Below are 19,639 nucleotides of genomic sequence, written 5' to 3'. Positions count from 1 at the left end.
TACGAGCGAGGGTACTGGAAATCCTGAGAAAATGCTATTGGCCGGCAGTGGGACACGTATTTTGGTTAAATTAAAAATAAGCGGCCAGTACATCAGTGTATTATTTTTATTCGAAATTTCGTAATTACTCTCCCATAACTGAGCGCGCATTTTATTCCAGAATGAAAGAGGGTTTTAGTTTTTACGGAGTCTTTCAACTTAAACATCAGGTTTTATAACAAACGAATAAAATGAAAAGTTCACACTTGGAGTGCAAGATCATAAAAACAATCAGTTTACATCTGACCTGCTGCATGCCTTACGAAATTGTATAATATGAGCTTATTTTGAAACCGGCTTAAATACAATGTAAGCGCACGTGAATATGCACATGCAATTGACAGCCACTCTTTCGAAACTCTGATAAGTACATTTTACAAAATTTCGCCTGTTGTTTTCACGAAAAGATAGATAAACGTTCATTTTACTTGAGTATTTGAAGCTCCATTAACTAACCTGTAGTACCTAACTCCGAGCAATGTTTTTTTTTAAACCCGCGACTGTCCCACTGCTGGGTATGAGTTAGGCGTTAAGTCCAATCCCAAACTATACTTAAGACAATATTTCGAGTATATCTGAATATTGTATAACAGGATAACTTTACTACAGTCATCAATTAAAACTCCAGTTTTTAGTGCAGTAACAAAACGTTCAAATGGAGAGCAGTGATAGCCGAGTGGTTTAAGTTGGCACCTCCCACGCAAGTGGTCGCAGGTTCGAATCCGAGGCAGCACACCAATGACTTTTCGAAGTTATGTGTGTATTAGAAATAATTATCACTTGCTCACTTGCACACGGTGAAGGAAAACATCGTGAGGAAACCTTGCATGCCTAAAATTTGTTTAATACATTTATTGAAGGCATGCAAAGTCCCCAACCCGCACTTGGCCAGCGTGGTGGACTCAAAGCCTAACCCCTCCCCCTCGTTTGGGAGGAGACCCTTGCCCTGCAGTGGGACAGATATGGGTTATTAAAAAAAAAAAAAAAAACAAAACGTTTGGATCACATCTTCTCATCGTAACATTAAAATAATGCCGATCACGGATATCTTGTACGTACAGTTATTTAAAACGGATCTGTGGAATTTGCACTGCAGAATTCGGCCAGGTTACACTGCCAAATGAAGATGGGAGATGCATCGATGCACTCGCCTCGAGAGTTGAGTGCTATTAAATTTATCCGGTTAATAATTGCACCGTTCCGATACGACAATTCTGTTAAACTTCACACGCTTTCACAAGTATGTATTAAAAAGTTGTACGGTTATAAAGACAGGATTATATTTTACATATTTTTATTAACCGTATGTAATGTATTACGAGTTTAACGCCGGCGCCGGGTTACCGACGCGTCTTTCACTTTATTTAATAATATTGATTGGATTATGCAATAAATTTACATATTAAATGATTAAAACTGTAATAATTCATTTGGTGCAACTGTCTGGATAAAATGTATCAATTGGATGTAAATTATTAGATCAACCATTCCGAACTTAGTTAGATTGATTTATTAATGAGAAATTAAAAAATTGTACCAGTTCTTATGTCACGACGAATATTGCAAATAAGTATATAATTATCATGCAGTCGTTGTTTCTGATTGTAGTTCAATTTACAAACATACAAATAGAAACTATGTCTAGCTATTAGAACCATGGAAGCTATAAGAAATTATAGTACTTTGTGTGACAAGGCACCTTCAGCTTTTGTGATATTACCTATAAAAGTTCAGTCTACAAATTTTCTGCAGGAATTCATACTTACCTACAACTTTAAGTTTTTGCTTCTACCACGCAAAGATATGATTACAAATTATATCAGCCAGTGAATAAAGCCAATCAAACCAGTGAACTGATTTTGATGAAAAACATCACGGGGACCAATTTTCTCAAAAAAATACCTAATAACGGCTTAAGTTGGTAACAAAACACGTGAGAAGCTGCACAAGTCAGTTAGTAATCAATAACTTCTATCAAATCCTGTTCATATCCATCTCCTAACTTTCCACACCATCACCCTACATCTCCATAATCAATAACCTTCCGTAACCGCTGACCATCCATCAAACATCAGTTAGAATCATCAGTCTTCAACGATTACCGATCACTTCGCTAACCTATTGTAAAGCGTCTTACTTTCACGTTAACGATACGCAGATACGAATATGATTGTGTAAGTGTTAGTAAGTGGGACTTGGACAATGGGCATTAAGTCGCCTCTCAGGTTAAATGACTGGTTTTGTAGTCGCGTGGTATATGCTACTGCTGATCACGAATTTCACGTTAGTAGCGAGTGCGTTAAGCAACCCTTAGCGCGGTCATTCCATAGATGGGTGACCGCATAATCGTATTTGACCTGGGCGTCTCCATGCTTCGGAGGGCACGTAAAAAGTCGGTCCCGGCTGTTATTTACTAAGACAATAATCGTTGAGCCACGTCAAAGGCCTGCTCACGGCTTGAACAACTTTGACACTAGGTTGACCACTAACCATACGATAAGAAAAAAGTAGCCTCTCAGGTTAAATTTCCTGACTTTGTGACCAATGCAGTAGTGTTACACACTGCTGGTCACGAAGGTGATGGGAAAGAAGATTGAATTATTAATGAGACATTATGTAACTATCAATTCAAAGACAACTCCTGCACTAAGAATAGCTCTTATGTCGCGGGGACTTTTACAAACAAACAAGCAACGGACACAAATTTCAAAGATAATAATATGTCAATTACTAACTGTAAATGTCGAAGCATCAACATTAATATCTTGAGAATGTATATCACTCACGGCACCAGATTTCCTATAATTGCACAATCGTTTGTTTTCAAGAACCGCAATATAACAAATTAACAACTTCATCAAAGTAACGAACTACTCATTAAACAAATGACATAATAGTATGTCTGTAATGTATGTATATGGTGAACATTAGCGCGGAAAGATTCAGTCACATTCACACGGAAATCGTTCACGATATACACATTTACTTAATAACTTTGTTACTTCAGTACATTAGCTTTTGCACGTGACTCCCACGGCTTGAAACATTTATAAAAAATGCTACTTTTTCTTTGCCTGGATATTATTTATTACTCTTTCGATGAATATTATAATAGTAATTATAGTTATTCCTATACTTTTCTTGTTATATCACATTATTTTGATCATGCATTTTCATCTTGGTTTGCTTGACGTTTTGGCCAGATTTCATATGCCGTGGTCGTAAGCTCGTAACTCTGTTACACACGTACTCCTTACTCCATTTTTTAATAGATGAAACAGTCATTATTTACAATCATTAGTTATTTATATGACGCAAATGAATGCGTTTAAGTTCTAGACGACTCTTACATTAAAGCTGTAGGTATCGTTGACGAGTTTCTGACTCATTAAAATCTCCAACTTTCATTTTCACGAACTAACTGTTTAGTCAGCGACTCACCGAGCACAGAAGATAATATATTATTTCCTAGAATACGTTTCAATAGCTGTAGGTAATTAAATGCTAAATTAATGTGAATGTCTTATTTTGTCACGATTATTTTGTAACTCAATCTTATGAATGAATTATAAGGTAGAGCACTTGTTAATGTCTACGGTAAGGGGTTACATTGATGGTGTCAATTTAAATTAATATATATTTAACTTATCAAATAAGAAAGTTATTATTACATTTAAGCCACACTTATATCTCATTGTTATTGAAAAAATATTGTTAGAAGACAAAAAGAACCTTAATAATAGTGATTAATGCTATCAAGCTTCGAAAAACTCGTAATCAACATTGATTCAAAAAAGCTACGTTAAACAATAAAAGCAAAAAGTTTGTTGGCACATGGGCTTTCACTATCTTAAGTAATTCATTTGTAAATAGTGTGTAAATGTTTAGTATCAACAATAAAGGCTTTATGAATATAAACATCACTAGTGTACATATCTTGCATTAATAAAAATGTAAGCCGACTTATTGACGACAAACTATCATTCCCATTGCAGCAATTTACTATGACAACAGGCACAATTTCTCGGTATTAGCATGTAATATTGAATGCATAGAAAGCGGCCCATCGCTGGCGGTGGACACGCGAACTGCGGACGTCCCTCACAGCTGTACTCGACTACTTTGTAGGGGGCCTTGCCATGAACTGTTTATCCAGATTATAATTAATAATTCTGTGTATCACTTCATAGTATAAAGCAAAGTCCCTTCAAGCGTCTGTCGCTATGTCTGTATGTATGATTGTAGGTACTATGCTCAGATTGTTAAAACTACGCAACTGATTTTGATGCGGTTTGTTTCAAAAGATAGCGTCATTCAAGAGGAAAGCTTAAGTGTAAGAGTTTGTAAAGGTTTTTTTATAAAGTAACTGTTGAAACTGGGCGAAGACGGGGCGGGTCGCTAGTTTCTAAAATAAAGTAACTTTATCAAAAAGGCTGATTAAGCCTGTTTGTTACTGATGTTTTAAATTCTTAATTTCGTATACATCAGCCATCGAACCTTGCATCCGAGACTCTCTACTAAGTTGTTAGACCATAGGGAGCTGGTCAACACACGCGAACGTCAACGTCGTTGACATGATATCATGAGAGTTTCATTGTTGATAACTAATGATAGACATTATACTGGGTTTCTATTTGTTTGTCTGTGGGAATAGAGCTAAACTTTTGATTCTTAACGTTTAGCACGAAGAGGTTAAAGGAAATAAATACATAGTTTACGCCTAAACTAATAAATTATTCGGGTTTTGTTCTGGAAACTGCCAGCTAGAGATCAAGCGCAAGACAGGTGGCTTTACGTGTTCTCCGAGGGACGGAGGTCTATAACATAAACTCCCTTATTCCGGGCAAATTCACATCAGAGAACTTCAGACACAACTTTTTGCCCAACCGGGGATTCGAACCCGATCGCGCCACATAAAATGAAGTCAGAAGTGTTGGAGTTGTTATACGAACGCACAATAACATCTTAACATTGAACTCTGTTAGACTACATAACAGTAGAATTCAGTAGATCATGCACATATAGGTTAATAGCGATGATACCGAACTTGTACCGAACAGTGCAGTCACGCGTCATTGCACGCCTCTGTGAAACACGTCATGAAAAATAGCGTTAATTGGATTTTGACATGAAGAATGTACACAACATCTGAATAAAGACCAATGTCAGGACAAGTGTAACACTAGAACAACTGTAGTATAGAGATCCCTAGATCAAACTGTTGAAGTTATCTGCCATAAAATTCTCCTCATTCGCGAGTATAGAGCCTCCATACTTGCACCTGATTTCATGAAAGTATATTGTTGTACCATTACCATGAAATAGTGTAGGTATATATATATGAAAGAACTACAAAAATAAATAGCATTTATACAATAATAAAATTAACAGTTTACCTAGATTTCATGGCTAAAACTAGTAAAACTACAGGTGAACGGAGTCACGGGCGAATCCTAGTTATTGAACAAGGTCATTGTTCGCTACAGTTAAATCAAACAACCTCAGATACTCCCGGTGAACTGAGCCGATGCTATCTAATCGTAAATAATTGTATTGTTCAGATAACAGGACCGTTCTGTGCCCACAAAGGTTAAGACACATAGGAGCATTAAGCTTATAAAACAACATTTTGGTGAGAGTCTGTCGTTCGACACGACTTGTGAGAGATCAGGCGCAGGCCCGAAGGCTTAACGTGCTCTCCGAGGCACGGAGGTCTTTGACCTCAACTTCCTAATACCGGGCAATTTCTGAGAAATGCTTAACAGGAAACACTTTTTTAGACCCGGGTTTCGAACCCGAGACCTCTTGCGCGGCAGTAGCATACACTACTCTCCGCGCCATAGAGGCTTTCGATATAATATGTACTATCGAACCAACTGAATCATGACCCATTTTGCCGATAATTCGCTTGAAACCGTCAAAACAGTAAGAATTTCATCTTTATCGTCAAAGTTGCACTTAGGACATTTTAAACACGCATACGACTGTGTTATGATGTATTACGACTACAGTCAACTTTGAACTTTGTAATAACAGTACGTAGATACGTTTTCGATAAATCACTCTTAATTTGAATCTAGAATGTAAATAGTTTAAACTCTTTTCACTACGAAAAAACCTATTTGTGTCAAATATCAAATAGCACGTCATTTAGAAATCTGTGAAACGATTAGGGTAACCACTGTAGTCATTGCCCATCATACAGTGATTGCCAACGTTAAGGAATAATACGTTTATTTTAATTTCTAAAGTAACCAGTTCAAATTAATTGCGATATATTATGTCACTTTTAGAATATTGGTAACATTTTTATTTTATAGAACACATGTCCGACGTTTGTGCGACAGGTGTGTAGTTCGAAAAGAAAAAGTAAGTTTGTTGCAATATTTGTTAAGGATAACACATTTTAATTAACATATTCGCTAGTATTTCTGGTTTTTAAGTGTTTTATATTGAATTAGTATAAAGTTATTTCTAAAAGGACTGATGTCCTTTTAGAAAGAATATTTAAGTTGCGTTTATAATAGAGTTTATATATATGTCAATGTTTTACTAAATAAAGATACTATTGACCAAAATTGTGTATCAATTCCTTAACCAGATAATAACTATGCTGGTTACCCTATATTATTTTAATTTTTATAGTTACATTATTTCCTATAAAGGCCGAATAAACAATGTCCTGAGTGGGTATCGAACCTACTCCTGACGCGTCGCAGTCGTAACATCAACCTACTACGCCACGGAGCCTGTTGAAAACGGTAGCAAAGCATTATTGTATTGACGCACAAATATTTGTCGCAATAATGACAGATAACAAATCCATCACCAAGGAAACGTAGGTTCATGCGAATTTCGACCTACGCGTATATAGACGTGTTTTAGAAAATGAGCACATGGTGGGTCATGATTCAGTTTGTTCGATAGTACCTTCTTACGACAAGTCAATATACTTTCGATAGAGACTCACTAAATCCTACTTACCTTCTTCATAACATGTTTGTATGAAGCCTGCATATTAAATAACGAATGTTTCTTGTTTTGAGTCAAATGGTACGTGTAAGGTACGCGTAGGCGAGCTTGATGTTCTATTTAAGAAATGTCACTTATGTGTTTTTACCTTTACAACTTATTCTGTTTTCGTATTGTGGTCAATGTAATATAACATTTCACAGTTTAATCAGTCGTTTATTTATTCGATTCAAATCATTTATTTTATTGTTACAAGAACTAACTGAGACTAAATTATTTTTTGTTTAGCAATAAACTGTCGTTAGGAGAAACAATGATACTGACTTAAACACATTTCAGTAGTAAAACCACACAACAGAGTATTGCAAAGTATTAATTTATAGATTTAATAATTACATTTCCAAATGTAGTAATGCAAGTAGAATAGATTACTTGCCCGATTTTCAATAAATTCTGAGTTTGGAAAACAATCTTATAGTACTTTTTGCGTAAACATCTCTTTCTTATTCTACATTAACATGACATACGCAACTTCTTCTAGGAGTTAGAACATACATTCAAGACTTAATGCGAATGTATCCCGAGACATGCTTCATATAAGGTAGGGATCGTTGAGTTAAATAAATGGTAAATCTACAACTGTCCATTATCATCACCACCATTATTACACATCAGACTTTTCTATAGTTCCATATGGATAGGTGTGCTTAAGTTAAAGAAATTATAGGTTTGTATCTCTCTCACCTACATATTTCAGTTTTCTTTAGCAAGTACCTTGCCTGCTTTAAACGAGAATCTTACTACCTACACTAGTTACACCAGTCGAAGTACAATAACCTGCTTATATTTAGACCTGACCATTAATCTCCTATCAATTTAATTATATCGTATTAACCCAATTAAAGCCCATCAATGTACGATCCAATTTAGTTCCGCACCTGTTTAACGAGATTACACTAAGTAACTTTTGGTCTGACATTGAACGTCACGTGGTAATGGCCTGAGTTTTAGGAAAACAAGTAATAAGATATCATGAAAAGCCTTGACCGAGAACTGTGTGTCAAATGTGAAGGGAAAAATAATATGAATTTACTATTGGTAATATAGTGATAGTAGTAAAAGAATATATACTACTAGCTAGTTAGTATTATATCGAGAAGGCACGGCTTTGTGCTTTCATTCATCCTTTATTCTACACTAATACACGTTGTTGCATGAAAAAGCGCCTGCAAATAAAGGCATAGCAACATGCTTGCGTTACCTTACAAAATGCGCATAGCAAAATTTTTGAAGCACATTGCGGTTGGTTTGTGCACAGGCGCTTTGCTTTTTTCGTTCAAGTTCTGATCAAAACGCCTGATATAAAATATATTATTTATAGTAAATCATAAAAATTGTTTAACAGTCAAGAGTTTATAGTAATAGAGTTTATTCATCTGGTGCAACGAAAAATCCTACTTTTGCTGAAAATATCTTTTTTCTGTCAATGTTGTTACCGTCCATACCTGAACTTAGTTACCTACCTATATTCTGCAAACTTTTGTTTTAAATAAATCTCAGGTTTATCTAATCATAACTATAACCGACGTACGATGGCAAAAGCACAAAGAAATTACTAACCTCCAAAATAAATTAAAATGAACGAACATAATTTCCCGTTTACCACATTTTATCTGCGCCAAGTGCACGCGGCACGAACAGAGCCTTGTTTTCATAGAACATAAAGCATTACCACTGTTTCTCGGAATTCAATTAAACGGTAGATCAGTGGTAAATTTGCTTATAATTCGGTTAGTTCCCAGCCTTGACCGGTAGAAACCGATCATAACTCATAACCGTATAAATATACAAGGTTGACACTGACTGTTGACAGGTGCTAAGTAGATTACCGGTGGCTTTTAGAACAGTTTCCGGGTTCCGAAGTAGGCCACAAGTTCTTAGCCACTGGGTCAGGAAGGGTATAAGGTAGGTATAGACAGTAGAATGGTGTATTTTTCTTGTACGTACCAACATTTTTTATGTAAGTACATAAAATTTTACTAGTGGAAGCATTTACCAAATTAGTAGGTTTTGAGATAGGCGTGTTTTATTACCTATATCTGAATATGCTTCACAGTAGTACCTAATTGAAGTTTCCAAAAATATTTAGTTACTCCTCATGTTTATAAAATGCATGTGCAACGAAGGAATTAGACCGATTACCGCAACCACTTTTGTCACGGCTTTAGCACCGTAGTTACCACTACGCTGACGCATCAATCGACAACTTTACTCAATTAAGTTAGCAGGCACAACCAATTCAACGTTTAATTGTCTTAAACACAGCGTCGTTGTACAAAATGCATCACTGTGCTAATGAGAAGCTTACAAATAAGGTCAAGTGAGGTGCCTTCATCGATATTCAAGCGCTTTGCCAAGTTTGTTCACTGTAGTGCCGACTTCCTGTCTCAACTAATGAGATACATTGCAATTACTTTCACGGAACACCTGATTGTTTATTTATTTAAACTACTACCTGCACCTTGGTTGCGAGATACTTAGTTTATTTTGTGAACCCATGGTCTGCAGATCTACACAATTATTTTAAGAAAATTTCTTTGACTGAGAAGAATAGAGAATTGTTTTCCAAAATTTTACACTTGACTTCCTGATGGATTGGTTGTAGCCAGCTTAATATAGAGCTATCGAAATAAGGTCCTTTTTTAGGCATCGGTAATTTTTTAAAGTACCTAATTTTGTCTAGGTAACCAGCGTTTCTTGCAGAATGACTCAAGATTAAGACATTATTTAATCTATCTTGCCCGTAACCACTGCTGTTTGTACTCATTGTACTGTCAGTTGCATAAATAACTAACTAAAGCAATAGTCTATCACTGTTTGTGATTACTGAACGATTCATTAATAAAAGTAAATGATTCGTTGGTATTGATGTGAAATGGCTGAAGCAGTGCAATAAACGGTTGAGATAACAATCACGAAGATCTCTGAGCGCCTTTCAGAGCTCCAGGTCTATAGAGCCCCTGATACGACATAAGTAATTCAAACTAAATGAACTTTTGACTGCCTCTGCGGCACAGTGGTTTAGGTCGCCACGCCCAGCTACCATTGCGTCGGGAAGTCGTAGGTTCGATTCCCACACGGGACAACTATCTGTGCGATCCACAAACAATTGTTTCGGGTCTAGTTGTACTCCGTTGTTTGTATGTTTGTAAAGTCCCCGCAACTCAAGAATATTTTTTAATGCGGGAGTTTTAAGACTTTTAAAAAAAAGAAAGAAAAGAAACTACATTTCAACAAGAAGCAACAGCGACAAGCGTTTACTTTGTTAAGTTTTTATCACACAAGTGGGACCTATTTTTAACATTTAGATATAATAAATTAACTCTTACTCAAAACTAAGCAGCATCACACAGAATACAGCCTCAAAATGAACTGTATTTTGTGATCTAGAAAACTTGATTATTAAAAGAAACATCAGAATTCCCATCTTGATTTACCAGCCCATCACAAAAAACCCTACACACTTTTTACTGATTTACCCCAATTTTATCGCGGCGTGATTCCGCTTTAATCAGAAAGCCATCAACAAACATCTTTGACACAGCTCCATATTAGGTAAAGTCTGTCGAACAGATCTCATTGACCCGCTACCTGTCCCAATTAACACTTGACCCCAATTCCTCACACTCACTCAGTGCTATGGCATTCACTTTTTTGCCATGGTTTTTTTACCATATTAATTGAGTTTCTGTCCCCGAGATGTCGCAACGTGTCGTAATGAACATATTGAACAATTGAACGGTAAGGCACAAATTAGAAGTGTTATTATTGTGACAATTAGATAACAGCTATATGGAGCTGTTTCACAAACCTTTAATATGAAAGCTTGAAAATTGTTTAAAGCTTTCGAACTATAAAACTCATGTAAGTTACCATGTACAACACTTGTAGAATATCTCAGGTTACCATAGCTTCAACGAGCCCCAAGCGCCTAGTAACTAACTCTTTAGTCAACACGATCTTGCGAGAGTTCCTGAAATGATTTCTAAAACAACGTTCAATACACAAAAAAATAACAGAAATATTCTTAATAAAAGTGTTTCAATACCTTTTCTGCAGCTATTTTTCTAGAAAAACCTAACAACAATGGAAGTTAAAAAATAATTAAACGTTACGCTGCTGTAACCAATCGGTTAAAGGACAAATAAAGGTTGAACCGATGTAAAAACTTGTAAAACATAGAACGAGGAGAGCGACACGAGGACTGCTGAATAAATCCCTCCAATACATTCCGCGGTTTATTAACAAATTAATATTTCAATAATCGTCAATAGTATAAGGCGGTGTGTGGTGGAGCGTGACGGTGTTTGAGCAACGGCGGGCGCGACAAAACGGCGCGCGCCGCCTCCCGCGCGACAGTCCCTGCGCCATGCGCCGCGCCGCGCCACTCGTGCTGCTGGCGCTGCTCGCCGCCGCAGCCGCCCACAACGACACCGACACCACCACCAGTGCTGATACTACCGGCAACAACAACAACACCCTCACCGACACCTTCATCATCGATGATGCCAATGACAGGATCACCATCGACGACACCAACGGGACGCTGGTCCTCCGCGACAGCAATGGAACCATCATAGAGCTCGACGCGGACCAGGTGGAGGTCGTGCGGAAGAAGAGGACCTTCGGCGATATTGTGTTCAGAGGATTAGCTGATGTGTTAGGTTATAGCGTGGCTAGGAAACCGCCGACGGCGTTCGCGTTCCCGCCTCCTTTGGCGCCTGTGCCCGGAATAGACGCACCGCTAGCCGCGCCCGCCGCGCCTGCGCCGCCACCGTGTGGTCAGCCGAGAGCGGCTCCCGCGCCTTGTCCTCCTCCTCCGCCGCCGCCGCCGCCACCTCCGCCAGCTCCTAAGGCAGTGCCACCGTGCCCGCGTCCTCGTGCCGCGCCTAAACCAAAGCCCAAGCCTGCGCCGCCACCACCACCGCCGCCACCGCCGCCGCCGCCACCCCCGCCGTGTCCTAAACCAAGAGCGAACCCCGCGACTCCACCGCCCTGTGCTCCACCGCCACCGCCACCTAAGTTACAGGCCGACAATCTTGAACGGATCACATCCAATCTCCGACTCAATTTTAATTTTAACCGTAGTCCTGTTACACAAGCTCCGGCTGCGGCTCCAGCTGCCGAGGCAGCGGCCGAAGAGCAAGTTGAAGCACAGTTAGATGACCAGGAAATATTCCAACCGATCGCTATTCAACCCCAGGCGGCTAAGTTGCCCGCGGAGGAACCGCGCGAGCCTCGAGTATTCGTGGATGCATTCGTCGTTCGTAACGGAGTACCGAGGCGAGTGAACACGGTCGATGCAAAACGATTAAACAAACTGCAAGTTGACCGCGTTGACGATGATTATCTCGCTTACGACGATGAGGCGGCACAACAACAGTTAGACGATGACTATGAAGATGCGCAGGAGTCCCGCGACCGTGAAGCCGCGGTGAGACAGTTCGGTGCAGCCGTTGGACGGTTCTGGGATCAGAAGAAACAGCAGGCAAGACCTTACGCACAACAAAATGCGCAGCCAGCCGCACAACATAACGCAAACCATTATCAAAATGTACATTTCGGAGATCGAAACTTAGCTGACAACTATTACCCGCAAGGTGAGTCGCACCAAAGTCTTCAGCGTGAACGGCCGCAGCGCAACAGGATACAACAACAACTACCAGAAGCAGAGGACGACTCTGAAGTGACGACGACCACACAAGATCCCAGACAACCGTTAAAACCACGAGTGTTGCCGCCAACTGAACATAATCCGAACCAAATTGATACAGTAACTGTAAGGGTACCGCCAATCTACAGAGAGAAACGCCCGAGGAAATTGCACCGCGAGCGACCCGAGCGACCTGACAGAGACGAGGAAGATGATGAACAACACGTGGCCGACTACCACAGGAGGGACCGTGATGATTATCACCACAGCAGGGACGTAAACGACTACCACAGCAGGGAACGAGCTGATGACGACAACGACGGAGACAACAGCGCACATGAACCGCAGACAGAACGACCCCGACGTAGGCGCAGACGTAAGCAGAGAAAAACACGATCTGTTAAAAATACGAAGGACAAGAAGAGCAAGAAAGAGAGCAGCGCAGAGAGCGACGAAGACGAGAGCGAACGATACACCGCCGATAATTACGACTACTTCGGCAAAGCGTACCCTATCTCCGAAGAAGAGAAATTCTACATGCAGCTGACAGTACCGCCGCCGACGTTGGACGCTGACGTCGCTCGACACGAAGCGCCCGTCAAGAGCGGCTATTTCTTGGAGGATCACGAACGACTGCGCGAGGATCCATCGCACAGGATCAGAGATGACGACCGCGAGAGGAGCAACGAAGAGTCGAGGCGAGCGGATTCAGCGGAGAGGTCGGACGAGTCGGAACGTGCCGACGACTCGGAGCGCAGCGCCGAGGACAAGGAGCGAGCGGGCGACGAGGGCCGCGCCGACGAGCACGAGCGCACCGACAAGCTGAGCCCGAACGCGCGCGTGCGCGAGTCCGGCTTCCAGAACAACTACGTGCACGCCACCAACGTGCAGGTGGACGAGCCCAAGACGAACGTGGCCACCGTCAAACGGAAAACCGTCAAAGTCCGCGGACACAAGAAGGCGTGAGCGACGCCGCGTAACACGCCATAATTGTAATTATTATTTATTGAGTCGAGGAGGCATCGGCGACGACCGACTAGCCGTGTGTAATCGTCGCTCTCGTGCGATCGCAGGGCGACCGTCTGTGATGTTCTAGTTGTAAGGTCCACCATGTATGTTAGTCTTGTTATTTTTATACTTAGCCCTAAGCGAATTGTAATACATTTCTAAATAAACAGTTTCGTAAAGGATCGATTTCGTTGATGTTGAGAGGCCGAGTCGAATCTGCGTGAAATCAGTGCGGGTCGGGCACCGCGACCAACTGGGTGAAGGTCCCGGTGACTAGAAAACGTAGAAAAGGCCGCGACGTTTCAAGACAAGTGCAATGACCTAATTGATTTTCGCAAAGTGCAGCGAGTGTCGGTCGCGCCGCGCTCTGCGCCGCCGCTGATCGTTGCATCCCCGTGGAGTTCCGCCTCCGTTTACATCATCAATTACTTTATGATATTTCACATTGTATTGGACACGTAAAATGCGTAACCAAGTTATTTGGGTGTTACATAATGGTGACAATAACATTATTTCTACCTATGACAGTAAAATGGGTTATAAAAATCCCTATTATTTAACAAAACAAACAATATTATAGACAGGTAATACTGGGATAAGCTTCTATATTACTAAGTACAATTAGTTAAAACTAACTGTACTCAGGTAAGTTAAGAAATGCCTTACAATCAAAACATACACAATTATTTAGGACAAATATTGTCACTTACAAAACACAGTTAATGAAATTCCCGAAAGCATTCGAACTGGCAAGAAAACATCATCACATGCGTTCACTTAGGACAGTTGTACATATTTGTTCAGCAAATCTTCAAGATCGGAAGTCACTGTAGCAAGAGCCTTTCACAAAGTGTGCCAATGATCGTTGAAGTGATCTGCGCTAGTCACGTTGTGATTGTGACCTACCGTCGTAGCGTTCTAACCGCGCCGGCCTTGACCGCGGGACGCTGCTGATTTCACTGCAAACACATGATCTTGCCAATACCTTGATTTACTTAGTATTCATAGATCGGCTGATTAGTGATTATATCATTTTAGGCTGTTACTTCGCTTGAATTTAATGAAATATTTTTTTTAAGTTGTAGGCTTAAGACCTAACCCTCCCTCGTTATGGACCCTTGCACAGCAGTGGGACAGTTTTGGGAAACAAAAAAAAACACAGGTTGTGCTTCCACGGGGAAATTGTGTAAAACATAGATGAAGTGTTTAAGATTTATCACATAAAGTACCTATGGGTTTCAAGTTATTACCAATACCTGTAGACATTACTTCAGAAAATGGCTTATAAAAATCTTTTTTTATGTGAGAAAAGTAGAAAACTAATCACAAAGTTGACCCATTTTAAATTTTAGTGTGATATTTTCAGACTTAGCCCATACCTATAGGAAATCAAGTTATCCAAAGTAATAGAAATAAAAAAAAAGTTAAATTCCAATTAGAATCACACACATTTATTGACAAACAATTATTTTGTATAGTACAATAAAAAGGAGATAAAAAGTAAACAAATAAATATCTTTGGCTACATTGTGAGGTTTCGATTGAGTACCGTATTGCAATCAGTCCGGCGCAGAGCCGCGGTGTTTACGAAATAATTGTTTTGTTAATACTTAATGAATACAAACTCAGTCGTATCTTGCGCTATTGATTACTATTTGTAACTTTATATTACATTCTGAAAGGCTATTAATTTATAGAAAAAGTGCGATTTAATATACTTCTATCGACTCGCGTAGTCACATACGATAGTGATGCAAAGGTCTTGGGTACGAATCAAAGGTTGAATAGTTCGTATCATCATGAAATACTAAACGATCACTTCTCAAAAAAGATTATTTTAAAATACAAAATCTTTTGTAAATGTTTTAGTTCTTCTTTACTTCTATTGGCAGTGATTAGCTTATTTATTAAGGCGCTCATGTCTAGTTGCACCCACTGATCGATTAACGAGCTGCGCGTTCAGCAACCATACCGCGGACGGTCCATAGATGGCTGCTCACTTATATCCGTTCTGGATGTTATACGACAAATAAATAAATTCTAAAAAGATAGTCCTATAAATGGTACATATTTTTATCAACCCTTCTCATGGCAGTGATTGACTTATTTATTCAATAACTTTGGTTTTTACGTTAAAATCTAATCTTATCTAAATAAGTTTTTTTATTAGTTCCGCGTATTAACCTAGATGGCGTTTATATCTACAACGAATAGACGGTTCTATATAAAACAATTCTAATAATTTCTACAAAAGTATAAATGTTTTCACAGATCGCATTGTATATGTTTGACAATGTCGCTGGTCTCAATAGTCTCGATGTCTGCACTCACAGCTACTGGCGTCTGCAACAATAAATTACAATACATATTACACACACTCAATACAATATCCATTTTGAATTGTGTTTTACATTAATCAACAATAACTTTTTAGGTGCTTGACAATTCATTCATGGCTGTATTATGAAATAAGTCAATTAATTTTGATCATCATTATACTTACTTTGTAATATTTACATGGACATTTCAGGTAATTGCCGGCTTTGAAAGGGGTTCGAAGGTTCGTTTTGTCAGGAAAATGTGCTTTTACTTATTCTAGATGGCGACTAAGGTATCAAATAGAAACGGTCGTTTCGGGCGTGCTCTACCTGTACGCTTATAGATGATTTTTATATAAAAATGCATTTAGAATGCTAATGACAACTGACCTGTGAGTGTTGTTTCTTAATATGTTTATTAAGCGACTGTTTATGATGATATCTGGCGGGGCACAGCGCGCAGGCGTGCGCGGGCGGCGCGTGTGACGTCACGGGCGCGGGTGACGTCACGGCGTGGTGTGCGCGCGCGTGGCGCAGGAGCGCGCGGCGCGAGGCGAAGCGCAGCGCACACCCGCCGCGCCCGCACGCGTGCCGCGCCGCGTAGTGCGTCGACATGTGCGCCGACAACTTGTTAGTGCGGAACCGCTTGCCGCAGATCGGACAGATGTATGGCAAAGCTCCTGGGTAAAACAGATGAAATAGATTTAGAAAAGAATGTCCATTTATAATTCAGAGGCAAAGAATAAGCAAAAAAATAAATTTAAAAAAGGCAAAAGCGATAGAAAATATTTATTAACTAACTAAGATCTTCAAGTCAGCTATTAAGGATGCCTAATTGGATAAGTAAAATTTTTTGATTATTCAGAACTGCAATGCAATTCAATATGTTTTTATGGTTCGGAGCCTGTACCATCTTTAAAGAATATCGATCGAGAGGCAGAGTTAGATAGCATTCTACCAAACCTGTGTGTATCCTCAGATGATCGTTTAGTGTATTTTTGCTTGTAAACTTCTTTCCACACTCACTGCATTCAAATGGTCTCTCACCTGAAACAAAAGTGTTTAAGATTCAATCACTTCAAGTTTTGGACATCAACAACTTCGAATTCCGTTTCCAGGTCGATAAGATTACCTATGTAACTATGTAGCTTGTTAAGACTTCAATGTTCCATTGGAGATGAGGAAAAGCTTGTTATTTCTTTAGCAATTTGGAAAAGTCATCAGATGCAAAATAATCTTCACAAAAAATATAGGAATTAATGAGCAGAAAGATAACAAAATTTTCGATATCCTTACCACTATGCACTCTAAGATGTGTATTTAAGTTAGTATTAGTGGTATACGTCTTGCCGCAGCCGGGCACGGGGCAGGCGCGGCGGCGGCGCGGCGTGCAGTGTCGAGCGGCGAGCCAGCGCGACACGGCGCGCGCGCCGCACTGCCCGCACGACCACTCGCCCGACCCGCTGTGACGCTTACTGCACAATCACACATGATCATAAGCTATGAGCCCTTGTACAGACAGCAGCTATTCAGGATGTTTATTATATGATCTGATTATGTTCATCCTAATAAGTCATGTAGTACCTAATTAACCCACTTTGCAATTTTAATGGTGTTATGCAATGCAATGTCCTGGTTGTACCATTACTGTACATCTTTCATTAAGGTCTTCATAGGGAGGATGGTTAATATATTACTTTTCTTTACATAGTGTGATTACACTTGTACATAGATTTTTGAACCAGAAAGTTTATTTAATTAAACTTGTTAACAATGTTTTGATTAAGTATGAAATATACAAATTTTGGAACAGTCGAAAAATAATGGATGTTGACATTGCTATTATCTCAATTATTAAAACACAAAGCTTTCAATAAATTAAACAAGCCAGTTATCAAGTTTACTATTAGTTTTTATTACACTAAGGGTTAAGGCTACTTTTTGATACAACTTTATAGACATAAGAGAAAGTATATAACAGCTAATTACAAATCCATTAGCCATCAAACAACCAACTAATATTGGGAAAACCAATATCCAAACCAGACTACTTAATTTTCCACACCACACATTATGATAGCATAATCCTCAAGTATTGAATGAGACACTTGACATTCATACACATACATATACTTTCACTGAAGGCCACCGATGGAGCACAATCATTTCACAGTGCGTCACCGATGCAAATATATTCATATTGTACTTGATATCTAAGGCGGCTAGTGTATAGTGAATAATGTAATAGAACATTGTTTATAGTTATATTGAACTGTGTATTTTTATGATATCACCTTAGACTTTACTGTATTTATACATGGTAGTAGAATTGTCAAAACCCTTTGTTGAAAACTTTTTAAGCGACCAAATATGAATGACGGTTAAATAATAGAATTCTTGAATTAATCAGAACCTAGTTCAATGATTAAGTTATGAAATGATCAACTCTGTATGAGATACTTTGTAAAACCATTTACTAAAGAAAATGAAATTTCTTTCTTGTTCTGTTATATACTTTGTTGCTTTTGACAAAGAGGCACAGACGGCTTATGTGTGTTCTCATATTTAATGCAGCAGTAGCTTAATGCAGTAGTAGTTTAAAGCAGTATTAAGCAGCAACATAAGAACTTCCAACCTCAATCACATTATCCACTATTATACCACAACAAGTTTCATAAGTATTACAGAGCCTACATGTATGCAGAGATACTTACAGATGCAACTTAAAGTTAAACTTCCTAGTGAAAACCTTCTGACAATGTGGACAAGTATGACTTGTAGGTGGTGTCCAGTGTTGACAGCGTCGCTTGGAGCCACATTCCGTACACTGAGCATCCTCCAAGCTCAGGACATCACCGCTTTGTGTCTCTTCATCATTTATACTGTCTATTGGTACATCTAGTACAGGTTCTGTAGGCCTAGTGTCTGTATAATAGCTGTTATTTAGATCTTTGACACGATCACTATTTAATTCATTTTTAAAACACGCTATTTCCTCCGGAAAATCAACATGTCGAGATAGCTGTTGAGCTAAAATCTGATGTGATTTTTCACATTTTTCCAAGAAATTTATAGTGATATCCAACTCTGCTAGACAATCACAACATATAACAGTAGAGCCTGTATCATTAACATCAACTTTAACACCTATTTTACATAGTTTTTCGCACGGAGAAACACCTTTTCGTTTACGAAATAATGAGTACACTGTATCCTGTTTTTTGAGACATATTCTGCACACATTTTCTTCACTTAATACATCCATTGCAAAACTTCTGAAAACTTTTTACCGACAACTCAATAAATTGTAAATTTATTGAAAAAATCACGTATATTTTGTGTTTGTTTACGAGCGATTGTAAAGCTTTAAGCTCGGACAGTTTTGACATTACTGACATTAAATCCAGAAAGAGAACGCGTTTGCTGCGCCTAGTAAAAAACGAGATGCAAGATCTTTTATGCTTTAACCTAATATGTTCTTTTTTTCAAAGCTTCAGGATTTGGAGTGTCAGCAGTCTGTCAAGTGAAAGTGAAAATCGTTAAAAAAATTATAAATCATTAAGTTACTTTTATTTTTGAAAAAAATAAA

At 39.0% G+C, this 19,639-nt stretch overlaps 1 protein-coding gene across 1 annotated transcript; it reads right to left on the bottom strand.

Annotated features, from left to right (window-relative positions):
* Nucleotides 1-15,167: 15,167 nt before the first annotated feature.
* Nucleotides 15,168-19,435, bottom strand: LOC142977090 (uncharacterized). Its single transcript, XM_076120801.1, has 5 exons — nt 18,765-19,435; nt 17,347-17,525; nt 17,014-17,097; nt 16,441-16,730; nt 15,168-16,075 (listed from the first exon to the last, which is right to left on the bottom strand). The coding sequence occupies exons 1-5, from the start codon at nt 19,313-19,315 to the stop codon at nt 15,998-16,000; spliced, it is 1,182 nt and encodes a 393-aa protein (XP_075976916.1). The 5' UTR covers nt 19,316-19,435; the 3' UTR covers nt 15,168-15,997.
* Between the last annotated feature and the right edge of the window lie 204 nt (nt 19,436-19,639).

The sequence above is a fragment of the Anticarsia gemmatalis genome, chromosome 12, assembly GCF_050436995.1.
Source record: "Anticarsia gemmatalis isolate Benzon Research Colony breed Stoneville strain chromosome 12, ilAntGemm2 primary, whole genome shotgun sequence".
Lineage (NCBI taxonomy): Eukaryota > Metazoa > Arthropoda > Insecta > Lepidoptera > Erebidae > Anticarsia > Anticarsia gemmatalis.
The sequence above is the reverse complement of the archived record's forward strand: the minus strand, read 5'-3'. Positions and strand labels throughout refer to the sequence as shown.